Source organism: Heptranchias perlo, chromosome 1 (genome assembly GCF_035084215.1).
Source record: "Heptranchias perlo isolate sHepPer1 chromosome 1, sHepPer1.hap1, whole genome shotgun sequence".
In the NCBI taxonomy this organism is placed as follows: domain Eukaryota; kingdom Metazoa; phylum Chordata; class Chondrichthyes; order Hexanchiformes; family Hexanchidae; genus Heptranchias; species Heptranchias perlo.
The window spans coordinates 53,755,491-53,782,288 of NC_090325.1; the positions used below are offsets into that span (position 1 = coordinate 53,755,491).

The window sequence follows — 26,798 nt, forward strand, 5'->3', positions numbered from 1 at the left end:
TGCAGTATGGAAGGACTACCGGGGGTAAGAACAAAGAAAGAAAGCTTTCCTCCAATGTCAATCCACATGTAGATTAGAGAACAGGTGTAAGAATAAGGGTACAACACCAGTCAAGAGTGAAAATGGATGTGATCAGGATTACAATGAACATAAAACACAATGTGAAAGGAATATAGGCTTTTAAAAAAAAATGTCAGTCATTGGGTCCCCTGAAGAATTCTAAGGGAAACATTATGTCAAGTGATCGAGAAATGGGAAGTATGCTGAATGAATTCTATGTCTGTTCAAAGGAAAAACTCAGTTGACATTTTCATGGTTAGAATAGAACTTCTAGGACAAAATGATGAAGTTCTAAGAAAAATAGATTGAACTGATAAGAGGTGATGGACAGATTGAAGGAAACCAAGGCCGCAGGTCCAGACAGCTATTGACGGATATTGTGAAATGTGGCTAAGTGGACTGTAGTTCTTTTTCTGGTCCTGTGCATTCATTCCACTGTGACTATTTTAATTACAGTCTGATAACATAAGAAATAGGAGCAGAAGTTGGCCATACAGCCCCTCAAGCCTGCTCCACCATTCAATAAGATCATGGCTGATCTTTGACCTCAACTCCACTTTCTAGCCTGATACCCATATCCCTTGATTTCCCCTAGAGTCCAAAAATTTATCAATCTCAGCCTTGAATATACTCAACGACTGAGCATTTGCAGCCTTCTGGGATAGAGAATTCCAAATATTCATGATGCTGAATGAAGAAATTCCTCATCATCTCCGTCCTAAATGTCCAACCCCTTATCCTGAGACTATATGCCCCCCCTCCCCCCCCAGTTCCAGCCTCTCCAGCCAGCGGAAACGTCCTCTCAGAATCTTGTATGTTTCAATGAGATCACCGCTCATTCTTTTGAACTCGAGAGTACAGGCCCATTCTACTCAATCTCTCCTCATGGGACAATCCTCTAATCCCAGGAATCAATCTAGTGAATCTAGATAAGCAGACCAAAACTGTACATAGTACTCCAGGTGAGATCTCACCAATGCCCTGTACAATCGCAGCAAGACTTCCTTATTCTTGTACTCCAACCCCTTTGCAATAAAAGCCAACATACCATTTGCCTTCCTAATTGCTTGCTGTACCTGCATGTTAACTTTGTGTTTCGTGTATTAGGACACCCAAATCCCTCTGAACTCTAACATTTAATGGTTTCTCACCATTTTAAAAAACATTCTGTTTTTCTATTCCCACCAAAGTGAATAGCCTCACATTACCCCACATTATAATTCATCTGCCACCTTCTTTCCCACTCGCTTAACCTCTCGATATCTCTTTGCGTCCTCCTCACAACTTATTTTCCCACCTAGCTTTGTATCATCAGCAAACATGGATACGTTACACTCTGTCCTTTCAGCTTAGTCATTAATATAGATTGTAAATAGCTGAGGCCCAAGCACTGATCCCTGCGGCACTCTACTAGTTACAACCTGCCAACCCGAAAATGACCCGTTTATTCCATAGAAAACATAGAAAAATTTACCGCGCAAAAAGAGGTCATTTAGCCCATCGTGTCTATGCCGGTTGAAAAAGAGCTACCCAGCCTAAACCCACTTTCCAGCACTTGGTTCATAGCCATGTAGGTTATGGCACTTCAAGTGCATATCCAAGAATATTTTAAATGTGATGAGGGTTTCTGCCTCTACCACCTTTTCAGGTAGTGAGTTCCAGACCCCTACCACGCTGAGTGAAAAAGAATTTTATTAGCTCCCCTCTAATCCTTCTACCAATTACTTTAAATCTATGCCCTCTGGTTATTGACCTCTGCTAAGGGAAATAGGTCCTTCCTATCCACTCTATCTAGGCCTCTCATAATTTTATACACCTCAATTAAATCACCCCTCAGCCTCCGTTACAAAGAAAACAACCCCAGCCTATCCAATCTTTCCTCAGCTTTGTTTTCTGTCCATTAACCAATCCTCTATCCCATGCGCCCTAATCTTGTGTGACAACCTCTCATGGCACCTTATCGAATGCCTTTTGAAAATCCAAATATACTACATCCTCTGGTACCCCCTATCTACCCTGCTAGTTACACCTTCAGAAAAACTCGAATAGATTTGTCAAAGGGAAATCAAACATGATTTCCCTTTCATAAAACCGTGTTGACTCAACCTAATCCATATTATGATTTTCTAAGTGCGCTGTTACTACGTCCTTAATAGATTCTAGCATTTTCGCAACTACTGATGTTAGGCTAACTGGCCTGTAGTTCCCTTTTTTTTCTCTCTCTCCTTTCTTGAATAGCAGGGTTACATTTGCTACCTTCCAATCCACAGGGACCATTCTGGAATCTAGAGAATTCTGGAAAATCACAACCAATGCATCTACTATCTCTGCAGTCACCTCTTTTAAAACCCTAGGATGTAGGCCATCAGGTCAAGTGGATTTGTTGGCTTTTAGTCCCATTAATTTTTCTAAAACTTTTTCTTTACTAATATTTACTTTAAGTTCCTCACTCTTATTAGACCCTTGGTTTCCCATTATTTCTGGTATGTTTTTTGTGTCCTCCACTGTGAAGACGGATACAAAATATTTGTTTACCGTCTCTGTCATTTCCTTATTCCCCATTATAATTTCTCGTGACTCTGCCTCTAAGGGACCCACGTTTACTTTCGCTAATCTTTCTTTTTGCATACTTGTAGAAGCTCTTACAGTCTGTTTTTATATTGCTAGTTTAATCTAATTTTCAATTTTCTCCCTCTTTATCAATTTATTGGTTATGCTTTGCTGATTTCTAAAATCCTTGCAATCCTCAAGCTAACTACTCTTTTTGGCAACATTGTAAGCCTTTTCTTTTAATCTGATACTAGCCTTAACTTCTGTAGTTAGCCACGGTTGGATCACTTTTCTCCGAGTTTTTAATTCCTCAAGGGAATGTATATTCATTGGGAATTTTGAATTATTTCTTTAAATGTTCGCCATTGCTTATCTACCATCGTATCTTTTAATGTAATTTCCTAATCAATCTTGGCCAACTCGCCCCTCATACCTACATAGTTGGCCTTGTTTAAATTTAAGACCCTAGTTTTGGACTTAACTACATCACACTCAAACTCAATATGAAATTCTGTCATTATAATCATTCTTCCCCAGAGGATCCTTTTATTAGATTACTACTTAATCCTGTCTCATTACACAATACTAGATCAAAAATAGCCTCTTCACTAGTTGGTTCCTTGACATTGTTCTAGAAAACTGTCTCTGATGCATTCCATGAACTTGTCCTCAAAACTACTTTTGCCAATTTGGTTTGCCCAGTGTATATGAAGATTAAAGTCCCCCATGATTATTGCATTACCCTTATAACATGCTCCTCTAATTTCCTGATTTATACTCTGTCCAACACTATAACTATTGATGGTCTGCAGCTGTAACTCAAGTGTTCTGCATACTATATAATTGACTAGTTTTATTCTTGTGTCAATGTACTATGTGCAGAAAACAAATCAAGGCCTCTATTAAAACTTTCATCTCCATATTATGTGGTTTGATATTTGCTGCTTATCAAATGTGCACATGAATTGAGTGAAGATATTTATAGTAAATTTTATATGGTGGGAACTGTCTGACTGGAAGTCTCCAAGGACTATATCTGCTTCAAATGATTTTTAAAAAAATTCTCTGACTCAGGCACCAGACAAGAGAAGGTTGGAAAAGGTAAGTGTTGGACAGAAAGATGTCTGGCACTTGAATGGCCTAGTTACTATATATGCATGTTGAGTGCTAAAAATAACACCTGAATGATGTCCAGCTAGAGCTCCAGGGAAAATTGCCTGCGAAAGATTATGTTGACTATCCTAGGTTTCAGGGCTGCACAAGTGACTTAATTGCATTCTCTTAGGTTCTTGACAGAGAGAAAAAAAACTTTGTCCACAAATATTGCTATTGTCTCATCTCTAGTTATTGCAGTATATTTTTGTATGAAAGGATTAAACGCTTGTTCAAATAATTGATATTAATAACATAAACATGTATTTACTATGGGTGTATGCTGACACTTGATTTCTGAAAGTTACTACATTGCCATTTATAACTTTGGATAAAAAATAAAATGTCTTCATGCTCTAGAAGAAACACTGCATTAAATACTTAATTAAGAATGGGGTACAGTAAAGTAAAAAATCTGGAAATAAAAAGTAGGCATCAGTAAAAGTAACCTGTCGGATTATCATAAAAACAAAACTTGTTCGCATCCTTTAGGGACACAAAGCGGCCGTCCTTACCTGGCCTAGTCAAATGTGACTCCAGATCCACACCAATGTGGTTCATTCTTAACTGCTCTCTGAAGTAGCCTAACAAGGCCCACCACCACCTCTTGGGGCGACTAGGAATGGGCAATAAATGTCAGCATTGGCGGTGACACCCACATCCTGAGAATGAATAAAAAACTGTGGCACGTGGGCCATTGCAAACCTGAGCCTTGACAATCTGCCCTCAAAGCTGAGACAGCTCAGTCCTACATGTATTTTGTGCCTATTACTTGCTAGTTTATTCAGTTTAAGTTTTATGGGCTGGGAGTTTGGAAACAGCAGATCTTTGTGCTATTGCCTCATTGGTGAATAATGAATAAATCCAAAACGGGAGAACCCAAATCTGCTCCGAATAACTTAAAGATTTATAAGAAATTAATGAGAATCTGGATTTAAACTTTATATGAAGTCCCTCGTGCTTCATAGGATTCATCTAAGCAATCCCCAAAGACACATGTTTGGACACCTCTGCTCAGCTGTAAGCTTTACTGACAGCAATATAACCCTATAAGAGCTCTGGCTGCAGATGATGCAGTCAGGAATCTTCAGAATTTGAGAAAGGAGGATAAAAATATTTTGGATCAATGGGGTAGAAGGGATGTGAGAGAGACTTTTAGGCTATGGAATGATGCAGCACAGGAGGCCATTTGGCCTATTGTGCCTGTGCTGGCTCTTTGAAAGAGCCATCCAATTAGTCCCACTCCCCTGCTCTTTCCCCATAGCCCTGTAAATGTTTCCACTTCAAGTATACTTCCAATTCCCTTTTGAAACTTATTATTGAATCTGCTTCCACCACTCTTTCCAGCAGTGTATTCCAGATCATAACAACTCGCTGTATAAATTTTTTTTTTCCCCCTCATTTCACCTCTGGTTCTTTTGCCAATTACCCTAAATCTGTGTCTCCTGGTTACTGACCCTTCTGCCATTGGAAACTGTTTCTCCTTATTTACTCTACCAAAACCTTTCATGATTTAGAATACCTCTATCAAATCTCCCCTTAACCTCCTCTGCTCTCTGGAGAACAACCCCAGATTCTCTAGTCTCTCTATGTAACTGAAGTCTTTCATCCCTGGTACCATTCTACTAAATCTCCTCTGCACTGTCTAAGGCCTTGAAATCCTTCCTAAAGTGTGGTGCCCAGAATTGGACACAATACTCCAGCTGGGGACTAACCAATGTTTTATAAAAGTTTAGTGTAACTTCCTTGCTTTTGTACTCTAAACCTCTATTATAAAGCCAAGGATCCTGTATGCCTTTTTAACAGCCTTCTCAACTTGTTCTGCCACCTTCAGAGACTTGTGAATGTACACTCCTAGTTGTCTGTTCCTGCACCCCCTTTAATATTGTATCACTTAGTTTATGTTGCCTCTTCTCATTCTTCCTACCAAAGTATATTCTGTCTCCTGATGAGAAGTTTCAATGCCATTTAATAAGAAAGCAATCTGCTGGGCCTTCTGAGAATAGGAAGTTGGGAGCAAAGAGGAATCTGTTCATTTGTTGTGTGCAGCAGTTCTGTGCTTTTGTTGTTGTGTTGAGCAGATTAACATCCTCTTATTGTGAAGCCCAGCCAATATTGAGCTCTTTAATAGTGTATGCAAAGTGCTGGGATGGGTATCAAAGAACAGGATTGTTACAAATCCACAAACAGGATACTAAGACTGAAGATCAATTTACCATGTAAGCAAATGGGTCTCTTCTGTTTGAGACCTATAATATCAGAAACAGATCTCCAGGAGGGTATTTTCTCACTGCAATTTTTTTCTTTCCTGGTGATTGTAATTAAAAAATTAAAATAATGAGGGAGGAAGAGTATAGTGAAGTACATCCTTTCATCCTTCTCTTTATGCATGCCTCCCCAACCTCCCAAAAGATGATGGCAAGTAGTTTCCAGGTTTTAAATCAACCCAAAATGCATTTTAAATTTTTTTTGAAGCTTTCTATTGCAGTTTTCAAATGTGTTGCAGCTCTTTGCACTGAGTTGAGTTTGGTACATTTTTACATGAGCTGTGCTCATCTAACTAAAATGGCAGCCACACCAACAACTAATATATTAATATTGCCTGAAAATCCATTTAGTCTTTGTAATCTGAAATCTAAGTGGCTAAAAAAAAAGCAGACTGGCTTCTTTTGACAAATTGCATGATGCATTTTATTGGGCCTGCTTATATTTTCAGCATGATTTCATTATTTTAGTAATCTTTTTGTTCTGATTTGAAAGTGAGTGCTTACCACACTAACAGCTTGTGGCCATATGAAGCCTGATCTGGCCAGCTAACCATGTGACTCAGTGTCATGGTTACCAGGGACCAATCCCAATATTCTTGTCTCACTGTCGATATGTAGCATATGGCCCACTCCTTATCCTCAGATATGCCTCTTGCCCCAAGTCATGGGACCCATCTCTTGAAACAGCCTACCTGATCCCTCCTAGTGCCCATTGCCTATCCCCCAGGATCAGGCTCTAACTCCCAGTTGCTCCCTCATCTCACTTTGTTGCAAGTACAAGTCGCAGCTATAACTCCAGGTCCAGCACGACTGCATTGGGATGAGCATCTAGCCCATGGTTGAGGAGCATTTCACAAGCCTATTCTCTCTTTCTTCTCGAGGGAGAGATCAAATAATTTCTGTGCCTATCAAAGGGTTGGAACCCTGAGTTTGGTTGTAGGTCTCCATGGGAGGTGAAAATGATATAAAAGGAGAATTGTATGAGAGGCATAAAGAAGAAGCTTGCATTTATATAGTGCCGTTCACATATTCTGCACATCTTGAAGCAGTTTACAGCCAACTGATTAATTTTGAAGTGCAGTCACTTTTTAGGCAAATATGGCAGCCAATTTGCACACAGCAATGTCCCACAAATAGTAAATGAGAAGTGACCAGATAGTTTTTTTTTGTTTGGTGTTGATTAAGGGATGAATTTTGGTGAGGACACTGGGGAAATTCCCTGCTCTTCAAAATAGGATTGCTAGCTCTCCCAGATTGTCTTGGAATCTCCAAAATTAAAGGTTAATCTGCTGAGAAAAATCTTGGCATTAAAAAAAATCTAAGATGGGGGACAGCTGTTTTATTGTTGGTCAAGTCATCCAATCAGATAATGAAGAGTCAGTTTGTTTTCCAGTTGGCGTGGGAAAGTTGCAAGGATGTGTGTTGGGAGACTAATGGCGGAGGCAGGACGGTTGGAGGCAAGGTGTCATATAATGAAATCTCTTGGAATGTGACTAACCAGAGTTGGGGTAACCCTATCTTCAAATAGTATCATGATGTTTTTACATCCAAGTGAACAGGGAGACAGGGCTTTGGTTTAACATTTCTTCTGGAAAATAGCACCTCTGACAATGCAGTATTCCTTCAGTTGTGCACTAAAGTGTTAATCTAGGTTATGTAGCTCAATCTATAGTGGGGCTTGACCCCATAGCCTTCTGACTTGGACGAGAGTGCTATCAATTGAGATAAGCTGACTTTTGCAAAGAAATTGGGAGATATACAGAAGAGGGAAGGAGAGACTTGCAGAAGGAGGTGGAAAGGGTTGAAGACAAATTGATGACAGGAAAACCAAGTGTATGAACCATAAAGACAGATCAACATACAGAATCAAAGACTGAGAATCTGATTTTATATTTTTAAATAAAGGCCCCAGCCAGTTATGTAGGTTGGTGTTGTCCAATAGAAATTGCTGACTTGTCACAGGCGTTTCTATGATGACACTGTTTTAGCTAACCACTAATTTTAGTGGAAACACCATACATACACTCTCGACAGGTCAATGTACTTCATGTCTATTTCCTTTACTTCCTTGGTTAGTGAATGGTGGTAGATGTTTGTTAAGCACTCAACGATCCAAAAACATGCGTATGCTCTACTTTTCATTTCACCATTTTATCAACAAATGCACAAAAGATTAAAGCACATGTGCATACACTGTGCAAATGAGTATTGAGCTCACATGCCCAATGATGATGTCTTACTTATTTTTTATTTGCTAATCAGAAGTGTAATTAGCCATATCTGGACTCTCAATTAGCCACATGTGTCTAGGGACTAATTTATTGGACAACATGGATGTGGGTAGATCCCACTATTTTCGGTTGCTCCAAGTCAGAATGGGACCCACTTGATGGACCAGCTGGTCTTTTCCCGTCCTTTTTTATATGTTCATAATGGTTTGTTGCTTTACTTTGTGCATTTTTATTGTTTACGGTAACACATATGGAAAAATTGACTTTTTGGTCAAACAAAATTTTACTATGCCCTGGAGCTCTTAAATTCTGTGCATAAAAGTTATATGACAAATTTATTAATCTGGGAATTTGATTTTCCCCTTACTCTCCTTCCCCCAAGGAGCTAGAACATAAAAACTTAATAAAGGACAAATATCTAAGAGTAGATTGTTCTGTCAACAATAAGTGTTTACGGCTAAAAGCAGAGAATTATAGAAAGGGAATAGTAACCCCGTTATTTTGAGGATCGCAAACCGGATTATTATGCTGTAGGATTTTGTTATTGTCACATTTTTAAACTATATTTTATGTTCATCAAAATGCAATTTTTTTGATCTATGTTGTAAATGTGCTTTTAATTTTGGAAACTCTGAATAGTAATTCATATATATTAAACATATAAACAATTATTTTAATTTTCTGGACTTCAAAAGTTCCCCTCTTCTATTTGGATCACTATTTATTCTCACTATATGGTGTGAAAATGATTACATATCTTATTGCATTAATGCAAAACCAACGGTGTAATTTGAGAGTCGGATCAGCAGTATGATTCCTGAATTAAAACCAGGAAGTGTGAGACCACCGCTTAGGCTTTGTACTATAACTCCAGCCTACTGCAAAGTTATGCTTTTTAAAAAAAAAAATTCTGCTAGTGCATTAAACCATCTGGCACTTTGCAAGTTTAAGTTTCAACTGGTCAATCTCCTGTGCAGTTGCACACGGGGAGTTAAGACCAAGTGTAGCCTTCAGGTGAATTGGGGTTAGAGGGCATGGAGTAATTGGACGAGGATGCGCAGATATAATTCAGATTCAATTTTGAAGTCACGCATTGTCTTTTTTTCTATTATAAATTTATGTCAATATTAGAAACTGCCTATGTAAACTTGTCACACTGTAATTATACTCCTGCCAGTGGAGATAACTTTTTCTGTTAAAAAATCCTAATAGGAAATGTGTGTATATATGTTAATGTTGGGAGAGAACTGAATGTGGTGTCCGTACTAACCTAGCTCTAGAAATTAACCAGTTGGCACTGCAAGCAGGCACAGTTTAACTGAGTTCAATGCAGGACACAGCTAACATAGCATAATAACACAAGTCTGCATGCTGCACACTGCACTCTACAGATCTTGGAACAATATTTGTAGTACAATAGTACTACGTCTCCCTATGTTGCTAGTTGAGATTAAAAAAGGGTTAATTTGAGAAAGTTATTTATAAATCCTGGCACACCCACTAAGGGCCAAAAAAATGACTGGATCATGAGCAAACTGATTCTGGGGTCCCCTTGAAAATGGGCCCCAAGAACTCTGCTGTCTGTAGATGAATAGTCATTTACAGCCATTTGGCTCATTCCTAGTTTCCCAGGTAGAGCTATTTTAGATGGTCTGAAATCATTAATTGAAATAAACATGCAAAGCTTGTGCAGAATGTTTAGTTTGTGACATGGCTGATTTTAGTGTTTTTTTTGCTTTCTTAAAGCTCACCAAGGCACATCGTCAAGGTCACATGGTGAAGGTTGATTGGTTAGACCGGCTTACTTTTAGAGAGATAGAGATGATAAATGAGGTAAGCAGGATCTGGAGGAACAGTGCCTTAATGGTGTGGATTAATTTTTGCCTTGCATAGACTAGCTTTTTTTCTATACTATAAAAAGCCAGTGTATGTTCTTTGGGTCTGAATACCGGTATTTTATTTGATCTTAAAGTAAAAGCTTCATAGTAATGTCACTTTCATGAGAACTTTTGATTCAATAAATTGCACAACACTTGTGTCCTATAGTGCCTTTGTCCAGAATTAATAAAACTTCACAATTCTCTGTTGCAGAGTGAGAAAAGAAGCTCTAATTTTATGTATCTCATGGTTGAATTTCCACGTGTTAAGTCTGAAGATAAAGAATACGGTATTGTTTATTATGAGAAGGTTTGTCATTAAGGTTTTCTATTACATTTTGTCTACAAGTTATTTGTAACTATAAAAATGGTAATTGTTTCTAAAGTTAATTTTCAGTGATCTTTTAGTTTAGGTTGGGATAATTGATTTTTGTTCTGATAAGGCTTTGAATTTGTATTAGTTACTTGTGTATATAGAACTTGGTTCCCTTTGGGGGTACAGACACTTGGTGTCTCTTTACATGTTGGCTTATTACTTCAAATGCCTTTTCATCAAACATAAAACTCCTCTTGAAATTGTTTTGAAAAATTGAGTTTATGCTCCTTGCAAATCCATCTCACCACCTTTGTTTACAAACTTGAGCTGTGAGCGTCATTAAAAGCACTTATTGCTGAATACTGTAGGTGCATAAAGCAGCTTGATGTGGAATGCTAGAACTTCTTAAAAACTTGGTATCTAAAAATGTATAAATTCATTTTTTTTAAGTAGACTTTTTTTAACTTGATGTATTTATTTCTGTTTACCATTTTCTTATCAAAGAAAGCAACTGTGCTTGCTGTTTCAAGTCAAAGTGTGATGTGTCCCTTATGGATGTTATTGCTAATGCTTTAGTGATATTTGAAGAAATTCAATTTCTGACCATTTCTATTGATACTAATTAGACCAATTTACTTTTAATCAGGATGGTGACGAGTCATCTCCAAATCTAACAAGCTCAGAGATTGTCAAAGTGCCAGATCCTCAGATGTCAATGGTAGGTATAACTTTAAAATGCATTATTTTTCTATGAAAATTATGGGCCGGATTTTGCTCTGAGCAGCGAACGAATGGCGTCCACCATTCATTAGACTTGGACTTGCTCATAGACTTTTCATGGGCTTTTGCACAGCAAGTTCCTCTCATGGGGCACTCTATCCAATGCGATGCCCTCTCCCGGGCATCTGGGACCTGTGAGAATAGGGCAAACAACTGGTTAAGGAGATACACAATCAGATTGAAGCAAGCTAATGAGTAGTGAAGAGTCAGAACCAGGAAGTATAAGATTGGACATTGAATTCACTATTCTATCAGGTACAGAAAGTGAAATTGAGAGGGTAGGAAATATTGAATTAAAAGATAAGAGACACAGAAAAAGTTTTTAAAAAATATTTCTTTTTAAATGTTCAACAACAATTAAAATCTGAAGGAACGGGACTTCACATTGTAAAAGTAAATTTTCAGTGCAGGAGAGATTGTTTGGCAGTCATTAAGACTTACCACGCCATTAAAAGTTTGTTTAGCCTTTTAAAAAAAAACTTGACGTACCTTTTTTTGGTGCGATTACTTCGTTTCCATCAGAGCACTGCAGGAACTTAAACTGAACGAAACAGCCTGAACGGTGAGTCGGCTGGCAAGATGCAGTTGTAGCGAAGCTTACAGAGGAGCAGGGCATCTGATAGAGGAATTTCCGCATTTAACTGCGCATGTGCAGTCACCGGAAGTTGCGGTACCAGATGCACAGAAATAACGGTTGGTCTCACTGTTATTTTAAGAGCAAAATCTGGCCCGTTGTCTTTTTTTATTGGAAAACGTTTAGAGATTTCAATCTTGATGCAACTTATTATGAAAGTTGGTGAGTAGTGGGATTGCTTGACAATAAAGGGTTACAAATGAAAATATTTGACATCCTGCACGAATTATAATGCATTTCAAAAAAAAAAGTTCTGCCAATCATTTGTGCAAGTGCACACAAGGCATTTTGTGTTAGATTGTGACTGACATTGAGTTGGGTATATCCTCTGTAATTAGGATGGTAATGTGGTAGATGACATGTTTACTTTGCAAGAAATGAATTTAATGAGTTAAGTAAGCCCACAGATGAGTTATCACTGCAGTTAATTGATGGATGTCGGATCTGTAGTGACTTGTGGAAATGAAAACTTTGTGCACGAGGGACGTTCTTCTGTAGTTGGGGATGTGACTGCCTAAAATAAAGTGTTGATTCCCTAGCGCTAATATATCTCCATTTGATGAACACTATGTCCACAGAAAAAAAAACTGTTCTAAAGGCTTTAAATACTTGAATTTAAAGGAACCCTATTTGTTGCATCTTGGCCTATATAAATCTGTAACTTGAGTAATACATTTTTTTTTAAATCATAGGAGAATTTAGTAGAAAGCCAGCATCATAAACTTGCCCGAAGTTTGAGAAGTGGACCTTCAGATCATGACCTGAAGCCAAATGCTGCTACCCGTGACCAGCTTAATGTAAGTACAAATATTGAAAATTTTCTCTAGAAAAGACATCTAAAAATGTTGAACATCTGATTTGTAAATATCATTTGGTAATTTGCTTTATTATATTTAGTAGAATACCAATTCCAATGCTAAACCTAAGCCTTTCCTGCATTTTAGCTAACTGGACAAATTACCTTTTTTAATTACCTTTTTGTTTACTCTTGACTTTTGTACTGTAAACAAAAGTATTTTTATACTGTTTGTACCCTTGAACATATTGGGAAAACAAGCTGTGAAATCATTAAAGGTATTTGTCTTTTATTACTAAGATTATTGCTTTTGAATTGCTAGAAGCTATATCCGAACTATAATTTTAGCTTTTTAAATTAAATTCAGCCACTAGAGATGATGTAAATGAAGATGTAACCTTTTTTGACTTTTTTGTTTCCAAAACACACACTATTTTCTAAAAGCATAACTTGACTGCGCGATATGCACAAGTAAATTCTTGTTTGTGCTAGTTTGGAAGCTAGTACAGACACCATGGGCCGAATGGCTTCCTTCTGATGTTTGACAGAACTGAAATTTCTGTTTGTCTAATGCTTATAGAATGTCTAGGAATATGATCCATTCCCTAAAGCCTTACTTGGAATAATGTATCATTAGTTCAAAATCTGTAGTTGTCTTGTAATTTTTGGAAGCTTATTGAGGCATGAGAATTCCTCCAGTTAATAATTACTCTAGGTGGGCCAAGTGGAGCAAGTGTCAGTGGGGGAGCATTTAGGGAGCAGCAATCATAGTATCTCGAGGTTAAGAATAGCTGTGGATAAGGACACAGACCACTCTAGAGGAAAAATACTCAATTGGAGGAGGGCCAATTTCAATGGGATTAGTACAGATCTGGCCCAGGTAAATTTGAAATCAAAGATCGGCAGGCAAAACTGTAATTGAATAGTGGGCGGCCTTTAAAGAGAAGATGGTTCGGATAAAGTCTAGGCACTTACCCATGAGGCAGAAAGGTAGGGCAACTAAAGCCAGAGCTCCCTGGATGACAAAAGAGATAGTAAGGTGAAATGGAAAAAAGGGGTGTATGACAGATGTCAGGTTGATAACACAAATGAGAACCAGGCAGAATATAGAAAGTTCAGAGGGGAAGTGAGAAAGGAATTAACAGGAGCAAAGAGAGAGTATGAGAATAGACTGGCGGCCAACATAAAAGGGAATCCAGAAGTCTTTTACAGGCATGTAAACGGGTAGTAAGAGGAGTGGTGTGGCCGATTAGGGACCATAAAGAAGATCTACTTATGGCAGCAGAGGGGATGGCTGAAGTACTAACTGAGTACTTTGCATCTGTCTTTACCAAGGAAAAAGATGCTGCCAGACTCTCGGTAAAGGAAGATATAGTTGAGATACTGGATGGGCTAAAAATTGATAACTAAGAGATACTAGAAAGGCTAGCTGTATTTAAAGTAGATAGGTCACCAGGTCCGGATGGGATGCATCCTAGCTTGTTGAGGGATGTAAGGGTGGAAATTGCGGAGGTACTGGCCATAATCTTCCAACATCTGTAGATACGAGGGGTGGTGCTGGAGGACTGGAGAATTGCAAATGTTACAACCTTGTTCAAAAAAGGGAGTAAAGATAAATCCGGCAACTACAGGCCAGTCAGTTTAACGTCAGTGGTGGGAAAACTTTTGGAAATGATAATCCGGGACAGAATTAAGAGTCAGTTGGACGAGTGTGGATTGATTAGGGAAAGCCAGCATGGATTTGTTAAAGGCAAATCATGTTTAACTAACTTGATAGTTTTTTGATGAGGTAACAGAGAGGGTCGATGCGGGCAATGCAATTGATGTGTATATGGACTTTCAAAAGGTGTTTGACAAAGTGCCGCATGGTCGGCCTATCAAGATTGTGGCCCATGGAATAAAGGGGGCAGTAGCAACATGGATACAGAATTGCCCAAGGGACAGGAAACTGAGAGTAGTGGTGAATGGTTGGTTGTTTTTCGAACTGGAGGAAGGTGTACAGTGGTGTTTCCCAGGGGTCGTTGCTGGGACCACTGCTTTTCTTGATATATATTAATGACTTGGACTTGGGTGTACAGGGCACAATTTCCAAATTTGTAGATGACACAAAACTTGGAAGTGTAGTAAACAGTGAGGAGGATAGTGATAGACTTCAAGAGGATGTAGACAGGCTGGTGGCTTGGGTGGACATGTGGCAGATGAAATTTAACGTAGAAAAATGTGAAGTGATACATTTCAGTAGGAAGAACAAGGAGAGGCAATATAAACTAGAGGGCACAACTCTAAAAGGGGTGCAGGAACAGAGATCTGGGAGTATATGTGCACAAATCGTTGAAGGTGGCAGGGCAGGTTGAGACGGTGGTTAAAAAAGTATACGGATCCTGGGCTTTATAAATAGAGGTATAGAGTACAAAAGTATGGAAGTCATGATGAACCTTTTATAAAACACTGGTTCGGCCACAACTGGAGTATTGTCTAGTTCTGGGCGCCACACTTTAGGAAAGATGTGAAGGCCTTAGAGAGGGTGCAGAAGAGATTTACTAGTATGATTCCAGGGATGAGGGGCTTTGGTTATGTGGATCGACTGGAGCAGCTGGGGTTGTTCTCCTTGGAACAGAGAAGGCTGAGAGGAGATTTGATAGTTATTCAAGGTCATGAAGGGACTAGACAGAGTAGATAGAACAAAACTGTTCCCATTGGCGGAAGGATCAAGAACCAGAGGGCATAGATTTAAGGTGATTGGCAAAAGAACCAAAGGTGACATGAGGGCAAAACTTGTTTTACACAGCGAGCGGCTAGGATCTGAAATGCATTGCCCGATAGGGTGGTGGAGGCAGATTCAATCATGGCCTTCAAAAGCGAACTGGATAAGTACTTGAAAGGAAAAAAAATAGCAGGGCTATAGGGATAGGATCGGTGAGTGGGGTTAGCTGGATTGCTCTTGTATAGAGCCGGCGCGGACTCGATGGGCTGAATGACCGCCTTCCGTGCTGTTGCCTTTCTGTGATTCGTGGGACAGAGAAACCTTGGGAAAACTAAAATGAGAGTATCAGCCAAGACTGGGATCATCAATCAAAGTACTGGTGAGCACCATCATCAATGGTGCAGCTGCTGTTGAAATTTGTTTTAACTTCTGGGATTTCCCTCTGCAAACACTGCAAGGACCTACAACACATACTTAATATTCAAATCCAAATTAATTTTTGTTCCAAGTCTTATCATAAGTATGCAGAGACTAACGCTTATGGACAGTGTGCAATCCTTCTGTCTCTAGAATATGGATTTGAATTAGGCCAAAACTATACAAAAACCACCTTGAGAAACATAGAAAATAGGAGCAAGAGTAGGCCATTCAGCCCTTCGGCCCTGCTCTGCCATTCAAAATGATCATGGCTGATCGTCCAACTCAGTACCCTGTTCCCGCTTTTCCCCCATATCCCTTGATCCCTTTAGCATTAAGAAATATATCTATCTCTTTCTTGAATACATCTAATGACTTGGCCTCCACTGCCTTCTGTGGTAGAGAATTCCACAGGTTCACCACCCTCTGAGTGAAGAAATTTCTCCTCATCTCCATTCTAAATGGCATACCCCATATCTTGAGACTGTGACCCCTGGTTGTGGACTCCCCAGTCATCGGGAACATCCTCCCTGCATCTAGTCTGTCTAGTCCTGTTAGAATTTTATATGTTTCGATGAGATCACCTCTCATTCTTCTAAACTCTAGTGAATATAGGCCTAGTCGACCCAGGATCTCCTCATCCGTCAGTCCTGCCATCCCAGGAATCAGTCTGGTAAAACTTTGTTGCACTCCCTCCATGGCAAGGACATCGTTCCTCAGATAAGGAGACCAAAACTTTGCACAATACTCCAGATGTGGTCTCACCAAGGCCCTGTATAACTGCAGTAAGACATCCCTGCTCCTGTACTCAAATCCTCTTGCAATGAAGGTCAACATACCATTCGCCTTCCTAACTGCTTGCTGCACCTGAATGCTCACTTTCAGCAACTGAAAGAATCAACGTCAGTTAAGTTTGGACAAATTCAACCTAGTTTCTAGTGCACAGGACTAACTTGTGGGCTGTTTTGCTAATCTAAGGGTGTCTGCTACAGGAAATGGAAAATTTCACGCTGGTGCAGTAGGAGGCATAATAAATGGATCTTTACTGTGTGTGGCTGTGCTGGTACATGAGCTAGGAATGCTTAATGCTGAGATTGTGTGAAATTACTCTTAACCAGGACCAACTTGACTATGTGGTAGCATTCTAACCTCTGAGTCTGACAGTTAAGTGTTCAAGCCCAATTCCAGCGCTTGAGCACATAATCTAAGTTAATACTTCAGTGCAGTACTGAGGGAGTGCTGCATCGTCAGAGGTGATGTCTTTTGGAAGAGATTTATACGGAGGCCCTGTCTGCCTGTTCAGAAGATGAGCAATGAGTTCTCCTGGTGTTCTGGCCAACATTTATCCTTCAATCAACACCACAAATTAACTGATTAGTTATTTCAGTTGCTGTTTGTAGGACCTTGCTGTGCATAAATTGGCTGCTACATTTTCCTACACTGCAACAGCAATTCATTAGATCTTCTGAGGATGTGAAGCACATTATGTAAATGCAAGTTTGTTTATTTTCTCCTTTCCCCAGCTAGTATGACAAATTGGAGACTTTTTTTCTCCATTTTCTTTATGGTGCATTTTTTTTACTTACTTATTCATTCTCTTCGTGGGTGTTGCTGGCAAGGCTGGCATTTATTGTCCATCCCTGGTTGCTCTGTGAAGATGTGGTTTGCCAGGCTACTTCAGAGGGCAGTTAAGAGTCAACCACGTTGGTACAGGACTGGAATCGCATATAAACCAGACCGTGTAAGGACAGTAGATTTCCTTCCTTACAGGACATCAGTGAACTAGTTGGGTTTTTATGACAATCCGACAGCTTCATGATCAATTTCAGAGTTTTTTTTAAACTGAATACAAATTCTCAAACTGCCATGGTGGGATTGAATTCACATTCTCTGGATTACTATTACTTAGTCCTGTAATATATTATAACCACTACACTACAGCTATTGAACCATGGTAGCTACAGTAGCCAAGTAAACCTTGTTTTATACTACCTGGCTATGTTTTAGAATTGTGCTACCCAGGCAAGCACTTTAACCTTGTGTATAAATAATTTTAGAATGAGTGTCTGCCCTCATGTTTGCTCCAAGTATGTTTAAAATAGACCTTTTGAGCACTTCTTATTACATGGGTTTGGCATTACATTGGAATCATATTTTATACAATGTCAAACCAAGCATCCTAAGGCTGCTTCCTCCTATAAGGGGTTTTTCTCTTTTCTAGATTATATTACAGGCTTAGCAGAAATTACTTCGCAATGATGCTAAAGCAATAGTATAAACACACCTTCTAACTTGTTAGAATGTTCAACTTTACTCTGCTTTCTAGAAGCTTGGGTACATTGGGGTGTGCTTTTACATATTTTTTTAAAAAGACACAATTGAGTGGCTCATGGAAGAGCACCTACAAGAACCTGCTGTACTGGCTATATAGCATACTTTGGGCCACTCCAACTGTGGGGTGCACATTTTCTATAAGATGCTTGAATGGCCAAATGGATGCTGTAAATATGCTCAGCACATTGGCAGTACCAGGCTTTAAGAATTATAAGCCTTCCTGGTTGCTGGCACTGTAATGTATTCACTGGCATGCTGAAACAGTTTCTTTGGCCTGGGTAATGTAGTGGTGAACTGACTAATATTCTGTTGTTTCTGGAAAGTAGCAATGTTGTGCAGTTGTCACTCTTGCCAATACTGGCAGCATGGTGCTGATGTTATTGCTGGGTCAAGGAGATGGTCCAGTCCAGGCTTCTTTACACATTGCTGCTTGGTGAGGTTGCAGTAGCTCTGTCACTGGCAATAGACATGCTCCCTGAGGTACAGGTCAATCCAGGAGTTCCTGATGTAGCCTTGGAACACAAGGATTTACTGCTACCCCAAGTGCTCTTGGTTTTTGTCCTCATTATCCAAAGTGGGTCTCCTAAAGCACCTATGCTGTTGTGTGGACTGAAACAATTAAGTTGCACTTTATTTTATGAATATAATCCATCTCTTTTCCACGTTGGATGAGTGCAGTGTCTCAATGCCACCTTTTGTAGAGAGTGTTATTAACCTGGTGTGGGATTGTAGACCAGCATGGACAAACTTGCATATTTTGCCTTTTTATTTGAGACTAAAACAGTCAGGTTTGTGTGTTAATGTGGAGCAGTCTCAGCAGGAATTTTGGCAGTGTGGGAGAGGGGGGAACTCACTCATCTATTAATGCTAACACAGTAATTTCAGCCCTTATGTCTAAAGTAGAAAGGTGGCCTGTTCCCATGTATGGACAGTCCTCATGTTTGAGCACTGTAAAATTATTTTTTCTATACCTTAGGAACATAGTAAGAATTTTCATTATTTACACATCTATTCCATACAATTATTAGCATTTATCAAAATAGTTTGGGTAGCAAGCTACACCATATTTCATAACGTACTTTGCAGTATTTCTAAGAAGTTACAAATGTTTCTTTTCCAGATTATTTTAAATTATCCTCCCACTAAATTGCTGTCCTCTGAAGAACAAGATCTAGTTTGGAAATTTAGATACTACCTCACCAACCAAGAGAAGGTGAGTTTTTTTTTAAAAATGGACTTGCTGTTGCAAAAGCTTCAGAAGTTGCCAGGATTACTCTAATTCAGATTGCTTAATTCAAATTATTGGATCATCCGTTTTAAGTGCAAAGAATGATTTCAAATTATCAGCAGTAGACTAGCTTCAAAAATACTTTTACTAATTGGGGTCATTTAATTTTTTTTGACGAACTTCTACTCCGATGAGAGATTGATAACTGTACTTGGCTACTTGTCCTCCATATTGAATTTTGATTTTCTCGTTTAAATTTGTTACTAAAATTAGCTAAGTTTTAAGCAAGGTTATTGTGTGCATGCTGATATCTAATGTTGGCATTTTTTGGGAGGTTGGGGTGGGGAAGGAAAGAACCCTAAGATTGCAAGTAGAAATGAAAATTTAAAATACTTTTACAAACTTTAGAATTTAGGCCACTTCCACTAAATTTTAAATTTATTCCCCTTAGACAGTTAACATACCACTCAGAACAGTTTAGGTCACATTTTGAAAATATATCGCCGTTCCTTCATTGTCACTGGGTCAAAATCCTGGAACTCTCTTCCTAACAGCACTGGGAGAACCTTCACCACACATACTGCAGCGGTTCAAGAAGGTGGCTTACCACCACCTTCTCAAGGGCAATTAGTGATGGGCACTAAATGCTGGCCTCGCCAACGACTCCCACACCCCATGAACGAATTTAAAAAAAAAAAAAATTGTTTCACTTCACATCTGCAAAATAAATAAAAAATAAACCAGAATGAAAAAAGCAAATTTGTGAATACTGAAATGTGGCTGTTGCTTACCCCAATATGGATACCCTCTGCTAGCCCTGGCTTCAGAATTTGAGGACCATGAATCCGGTTGAGCAATTGGTTTTTATATTCATCTATGTAATCTTCTATTTTTATGACTTCTCCTGTGGCGAGCACAAGATGGCTCACCATGGAAGGTGGCACTGCCAACCATATTGCTGAAGCTTGACTCATCCCAGCAGGAGGCGGCCTTGGGCTCCAACTTTTCACCAAGACCGTAATATGTTCCCAGGCCCAGTAGGGTATTAAGAGCAATCAAGATGCACTTTTCAGGACTACTTGCTATAGAAGGTTGAGCCACATATCATGTCCTTTGAAAGAAGCCTCTATGGTCTCGCACAACTTTCTTCCAGAATTAGCCAATTTTATGCTTTGGCAAAATTGACCAAAAATAGCACATTTATGATTTTTTTAGTAATATAAGGAAAAGTATTGCTGAAACAACTTTCTGCTATTATCAAATGCTTGAAATTGGGCTTGTATAATATACAATCAGAATAATAATGTGTACACATGATCTTGCTATATCTTGAATGATTTTCACAACGTCCCCATCACTTTTCACTTTTTATGGGTGCCTAGCCCCAGTTGCATAATACTGTGGTAGTATTGCAGTGACTTAGGGTATCAAGGATATTTACCTTTGCTCATGAAACTTGCAGCAAGTGCACGTGATCAATAAGGAAATGCAAAGCTGACTTGTAAAAATGCTTTACTAAATGTAGTTATCTTCTGTAGGCATTGACTAAATTTTTAAAGTGTGTAAACTGGGACTTGGCCCAAGAAGCTAAACAAGCCTTGGAGTTGCTAGGAAAGTGGAAGCCAATGGATGTAGAGGACGGGCTCGAGTTGCTTTCCTCCCAATTCACTAATCCAACTGTAAGGCGTTATGCAGTTGCTAGGTTGCAACAAGCTGATGATGAGGTAAGAATCTTGTAGATTAATGAGACTGAACTCTTAATGTAGAATCTATTATGTATCCAAAGAATCAACAATAATCATATGCTCATATAGCTTAGTGCACTTGTTAGTGCTGATGAGGCTTTGGAGCTCATGCTAAAAATACAGAAGTATGTTATGAAACTTAAGAACATAAGAAATAGGAGCAGGAATAGGCCATACGGCCCCTCAAGCCTGCTCCACCATTCAATAAGATCATGGCTGATCTTCAACCTCAACTCTACTTTTCCCAATCCCCATATCCCTTCATTCCCCTAGGGTCCAAAAATCTATCTATCTATCTCAGCCTTGATTATACTCAACAACTCAGCATCCACAGCCCTTTGGGGTAGAGAATTCCAAAGATTCACAACCCTCTGAGCGAAGGAATGCCTCCTCATCGCAATCTTAAATGGCCAACCCCTTATCCTGAGACCATGTCCCCTAGTTCTAGACTCTCCAACTAGGGGAAATAGCCCCTTCAGAACCTTGTACATTTCAATGAGATCACCTCTCATTCTTCTAAACTCCAGAGAGTACAGGCCCATTCTACTCAATTTCTCCTCATAGGACAACCCTCTCATCCCAGGAATCAATCTAGTGAACCTGTGTTGTACTGCCTCTAAGGCAAGTATATCCTTCCTTAGATAAGGAGACCAAAACTACATAGTACTCCAGGTGAGGTCTCACCCAAGCCCTGTACAATTGTAGTAAGACTTCTTTACTTTTGTACTCCAACCCCCTTGCAATAAAGGCTAACATGACATTTGCCTTCCTAATTGCTTGCTGTACCTGTATACTAACTGTGTTTCTTGTACCAGGATACCCAAAACTCTCTGAACATCAACATTTAATAGTTTCTCACCATTTAAAAAATATTCTGTTTTTCTATTCTTCCTACCAGAATAACCTCACATTTCCCCAGATTATACTCCATCTGCCACCTTCTTGCCCACTCAGCTAACCTGTCTATATCTGTTTGCAGACTCTGTGTCCTCTCACAGTTTACTTACCCACCAGCTTTATCATTACACTCGGTCCCTTCATCTAAGTTTGCTAATGTATCTAAGTCATTGTAAATAGCTAGGCCCAAGCACTGATCCTTGCGGCACTCCACTAGTTACAGCCTGCCAAACTGAAAATGACTCCTTTATCCCTACTCTCTGTTTCCTGTCCGTTAACCAATCCTCTATCCATGCTAATATATTATCCCCAACCCCATGAGCCCTTACCTTATTTGCACAACAGCCTTTTATGTGGCACCTTATTGAATGCCTTTTGAAAAATCCAAATATATTACATTCACTTGTTCCCCTTTATCTACCCTGCTACTTACATCCTCGAAAAACTCGAATAGATTTGTCAAACACTATTTCCCTTTCATAAAACCATGTTGACTCTGCCTAATCATATTACGATTTTCTAAGTGACCTGTTACCACTTCCTTAATAATGGATTTCAGCATTTTCCCAACGACTGATGCCAGGCTGACTGGCCGGTAGATCCCTGTGTGTTCTCTCCCTCCTTTCTTGAATAACGGGGTTACATTTGCTACCTTCCAATCCACTGGGACCATTCTAGAATATAGGGAATTTTGGAAAATCATAACCCATGCATCCACTATCTCTGCAGCCACCTCTTAGAACCTAGGATGTAGGTCATCAGGTCCAGGGGATTTATCAGCTTTTAGTCCCATTGGCTTCTCCAGTACTTTTTCTCTCCTGATATTAATTACTTTACGTTCCTTACTGTCAATAGACCCTTGATCCCCCCCACTATTTTTTTGTCTTCTACTGTGAAGACAGATACAAAATGTTTGTTAACATCTCCACCATTTCCTTATTCCCCATTATAATGTCCTCTGTTTCAGCCTCTAAGGGATCAACGTTTACTTTTGCTACTCTTCCTTTTTATATACTTGTAGAAGCTCTTGGAATCCGTTTTTACATTTCTTGCTCATTCGATTTTCTCCCTTTTTTTATCAATTTTTTTTCGTCATTTGCTGGTTTCTAAAACACTCCCAATCCTCAGGTTTACTACTGTTAAACATTATAAGCCTCTTCTTTTAATCTAGTACTTCTAATAATCTTAACTTCTTTAGTTGGCCACGGATGGATGTCTTTTCCCGTTGAGTTTTTATTTCTCAATGGAATGTATATTCGGTGAGAATGTTGAAATATTTCTTCAAATGTTTGCCATTGCTTATCTACTGTCATACCCTTAATCTAATTTCCCAATCTACCTTAGCCATCTCGCCCATCATACCTATGTAATTGGCTTTGTTTAAGTTCAAGACTCTTGTTTTGGTCTTAAGTACGTCACTCTCAAACTCAATGTGAAATTCATCATATTATAATTAACCCTGTCTCATTACACAATATTGGCTTTGGCAGTTCTAATTTCTAATGTATTTTTTTTCTCCACTTCTTAATGGTATTTCCAGGTGGGTTTTAGTAAGTAGTTTGCTAAACTTTTTCAAAGTTTGGAAGCAAGGAAATTTAAAGTTTCATTCTCACCAGGCTGCTGTTATGTCTCTCAATAACTCGACAATAGCAGTATTGGCAATGACATGGGACCAAGTTGTGGAGCCTGGTGGAGAAATTCCTAGGAAAGAAAGGTGTTTTTATGTGTGGCCTTCATTGGAGGATAACATGTCCTCAGTCTTGGTGAGAAGGGCAAATGTAATTTCTGCAATTACCATGATGCATGAGGGCGAGTATGAGTATACAATTTATTGGAAGACTTTATTTTATGTAGGATAATGGGACTTCATGCTCGAAGATTGGTGGCCAAATTAATTGTGTACTACCTTAACAAAAAAAATACACTTCTATGATAATGTGGTTCTGATTTCCATTTGCTATAGAAAAAGAATGAGTACTGGCTATTCTTAAATCAAATTTTAGAATTTGCTTTCTTAAATCGAAATAACTGCTGCTGGCCTGATGGATCAAGTCGCTGTATGAACAAGACTCCCAGAACAAAAGGATAGCTATTTTTGTGCTGTGTTAGCTACTCTCAGATGGTGCTAAGACACTGCAGTTAGCCACTGCACCCTGATTTACAAAGGAGGGGGACTTTCAGTTTTTTTGATTTTACCATCTAATGACCCCTGCTGAAAAGTGCATGTGGTTCCTGGAAATGGGATTGATGTTCTCAAAGAGTGTGTAAGAAGGTGGCAGATGGAGTATAATGTGGGGAAATGTGAGGTTATTCACTTTGGTAGGAAGAACAGAAAAACAGAATATTAAATGGTGAGAAACTATTAAATGCTGGTGTTCAGAGGGACTTGGGTGTCCTTGTACACAAAACACAATGTTAACATGTAGGTACAGTAAGCAATTAGGAAGGCAAATGGTATGTTGGCTTTTATTGCAACGGGGCTGGAGTACAAGAGTAAGGAAATCTTGCTGCAATTGTACAGGGCTTTGGTGAGACCACACCTGGAGTACTATATACAGTTTTGGTCTGCTTACCTAAGGAAGGATATACGTGCCTTAGAGGCAGTGCAACAAAGGTTCACTACACTGATTCATGAGATGAGAGGGTTGTCCCATGAGGAGAGATTGAGTAGAATGGGCCTATACTCTCTGGAGTTTAGAAGAATGAGGGGTAATCTCCTAGAACCATAGGTTACAGCACGGAAGGAGGCCATTTGGCCCCTCAAGTCCATGCTGGCACTATGCAAGAGCAGTTCAGCTAGTCCCACTCCATGCCCTATCCCCATAACCCTGCAAATCTTTTCCTTTCAAGTACTTATCTAGTTCCCTTTTGAAGGCCATGATTGAATCTGCCTCCACCACCCCCCTCTGGCAGTGCATTCCAGATCCTAACCACTCACTTTTTTTTTAAAAAAAAGGTTTTCCTCATGTCACCTTAAATCTATGCCCTCTGGTTCTTGATCCTTCCACCAATGGGAACAGTTTCTCTCTATCTACTCTGTCTGGACCCTTCATGATTTTGAATACCTCTATCAAATCTCCTCTCAACCTTCTCTGTTCCAAAGAGAACAACCCTAGCTTCTCCAGCCTATCCACGTAACTAAAGTCCCTCATCCCTGGAATCATTCTAGTAAATCTCTTCTGCACCCTCTCTAAGGCCTTCACATCTTTCCTGAAGTGCGGTGCCCAGAACTAGACACAATACTCCAGTTGTGGCCGAACCAGTGTTTTATAAAAGGTTCATCGAGACTTCCATACTTTTGTACTCTATACCTCTATTTATAAAGCCCAGGATCCGTATACTTTTTTAACCACTGTCTCAACCTGCCCTGCCACCTTCAACGATTTGTGCACATATACTCCCAGATCTCTGTTCATGTACCCCTTTTAGAGTTGTGCCCTCTAGTTTATATTGCCTCTCCTTGTTCTTCCTACTGAAACGTATCACTTCACATTTTTCTACGTTAAATTTCATCTGCCACGTGTCCGCCCAAGCCACCAGCCTGTCTATATCCTCTTGAAGTCTATCACTATCCTCCTCACTGTTTACTACACTTCCAGCATACTAATCAGCCAAATTCAAATGGTTGTCCCTGCTAACAAGTTGAATAGACAACAGCAAAAGTATTTATCTTGCCTTGGTGATTAAGTGGAGACTAATATGTGGCAGAAAGTTTCCAAAATATTGGTGGAGGAATCAAAAGCAGATAATGTAGTAATATTGCAAAACTACACCGGCTATTTGAAAATCAAAATAATTTTGATTATCTAAATCCAGCTTGATGGTTGTTGTATTGCTAATATTGTAATTAACCTAATCACTCTTTTGTAACTTGAGCAGTGCAAGTTGGCAGTGTAGAATGTTTTAATAAATATTTTTCTTCTATATTTTTTGTTTCAGTTACATATTTTATATTAATTCTTGATCTGGACTGTTTTAAAATTAATTCACATCCTAAATGGCAGATGTGTTTTATATGTATCAATTTTGTATGTTTTACAAATTCAATCCCTACACATTTTTCTTAAAATTACTGAAAGCTGTTTGTTCGTCACAGGATTTGCTCATGTACCTGCTTCAGCTTGTTCAGGCTCTTAAGTATGAAAACTTCAATGACATAAAAGTTGGATTAGAACCAAACAGAAGAGACAGCAGTCAAACTGCAATGTCTGGAAGTATGTCTGGCTCATTAACAGGTGCTTCAGAAATGGAGAGGTGAGGGCATTTACTTTTGTAGTTTTGATGTATTTGAAGCCTTTGCTATAATTTTAAAAACTACGGCTGTTCTCCTCCTCCTGTTGTTGTGTTCTCTCATGCCAAACTTTCGCAATGTGACAGCAAAATAAACAGTACTGAACCCATAATTTGGCTTCTGTGTAAATAAATCTGACCAGGTAGCTTTAGCCAGGACGCATTGATCTGGTGCTGTGCTTTTCCAACTTCAGAAGATGGAGAACCTGGGGCTGGGTGGACAACCCACATATTCTCCCATGAATAGTATATAGTGATTGGGACTTAACTGTTAAATCTAGACATTTGAACAGAAACACAGGTTTAGATTCACTGGAGACTGTCTGCTTCTGGAAACTGCCAGCCATCTGAAATTGCAAATGTTTGTGGGTCTGAACTGTTGGAAGGAACTTTGCCTCAAAACTGGGCTTTTTCGATTAAAATCTTTTAATATGCTTCTTTACAAGGGCTTTTAATTTTCAGAACCACTTATATTTTTCATTTTATGTTCTGATCTAGTAGTTCAATTTTTTTCTATGCT

General features: G+C 39.1%; 1 protein-coding gene across 2 annotated transcripts in view; it reads left to right on the forward strand.

Annotated features, from left to right (window-relative positions):
* The window catches only part of pik3c3 (phosphatidylinositol 3-kinase, catalytic subunit type 3), an 80,761-nt gene that overhangs the window by 8,240 nt on the left and 45,723 nt on the right, over nucleotides 1-26,798 (forward strand). Inside the window, exons 3-10 of one of the 2 annotated variants that reach the window (XM_067985253.1) lie at nucleotides 3,685-3,711; nucleotides 10,007-10,093; nucleotides 10,352-10,447; nucleotides 11,100-11,171; nucleotides 12,560-12,664; nucleotides 19,239-19,331; nucleotides 20,885-21,070; nucleotides 26,085-26,242. In XM_067985253.1, the coding sequence (XP_067841354.1) occupies nucleotides 3,685-3,711; nucleotides 10,007-10,093; nucleotides 10,352-10,447; nucleotides 11,100-11,171; nucleotides 12,560-12,664; nucleotides 19,239-19,331; nucleotides 20,885-21,070; nucleotides 26,085-26,242 (824 nt within the window). The remainder of the gene's footprint in view (nucleotides 1-3,684; nucleotides 3,712-10,006; nucleotides 10,094-10,351; nucleotides 10,448-11,099; nucleotides 11,172-12,559; nucleotides 12,665-19,238; nucleotides 19,332-20,884; nucleotides 21,071-26,084; nucleotides 26,243-26,798) is intronic. The other variant, XM_067985260.1, reaches the window with a different exon arrangement.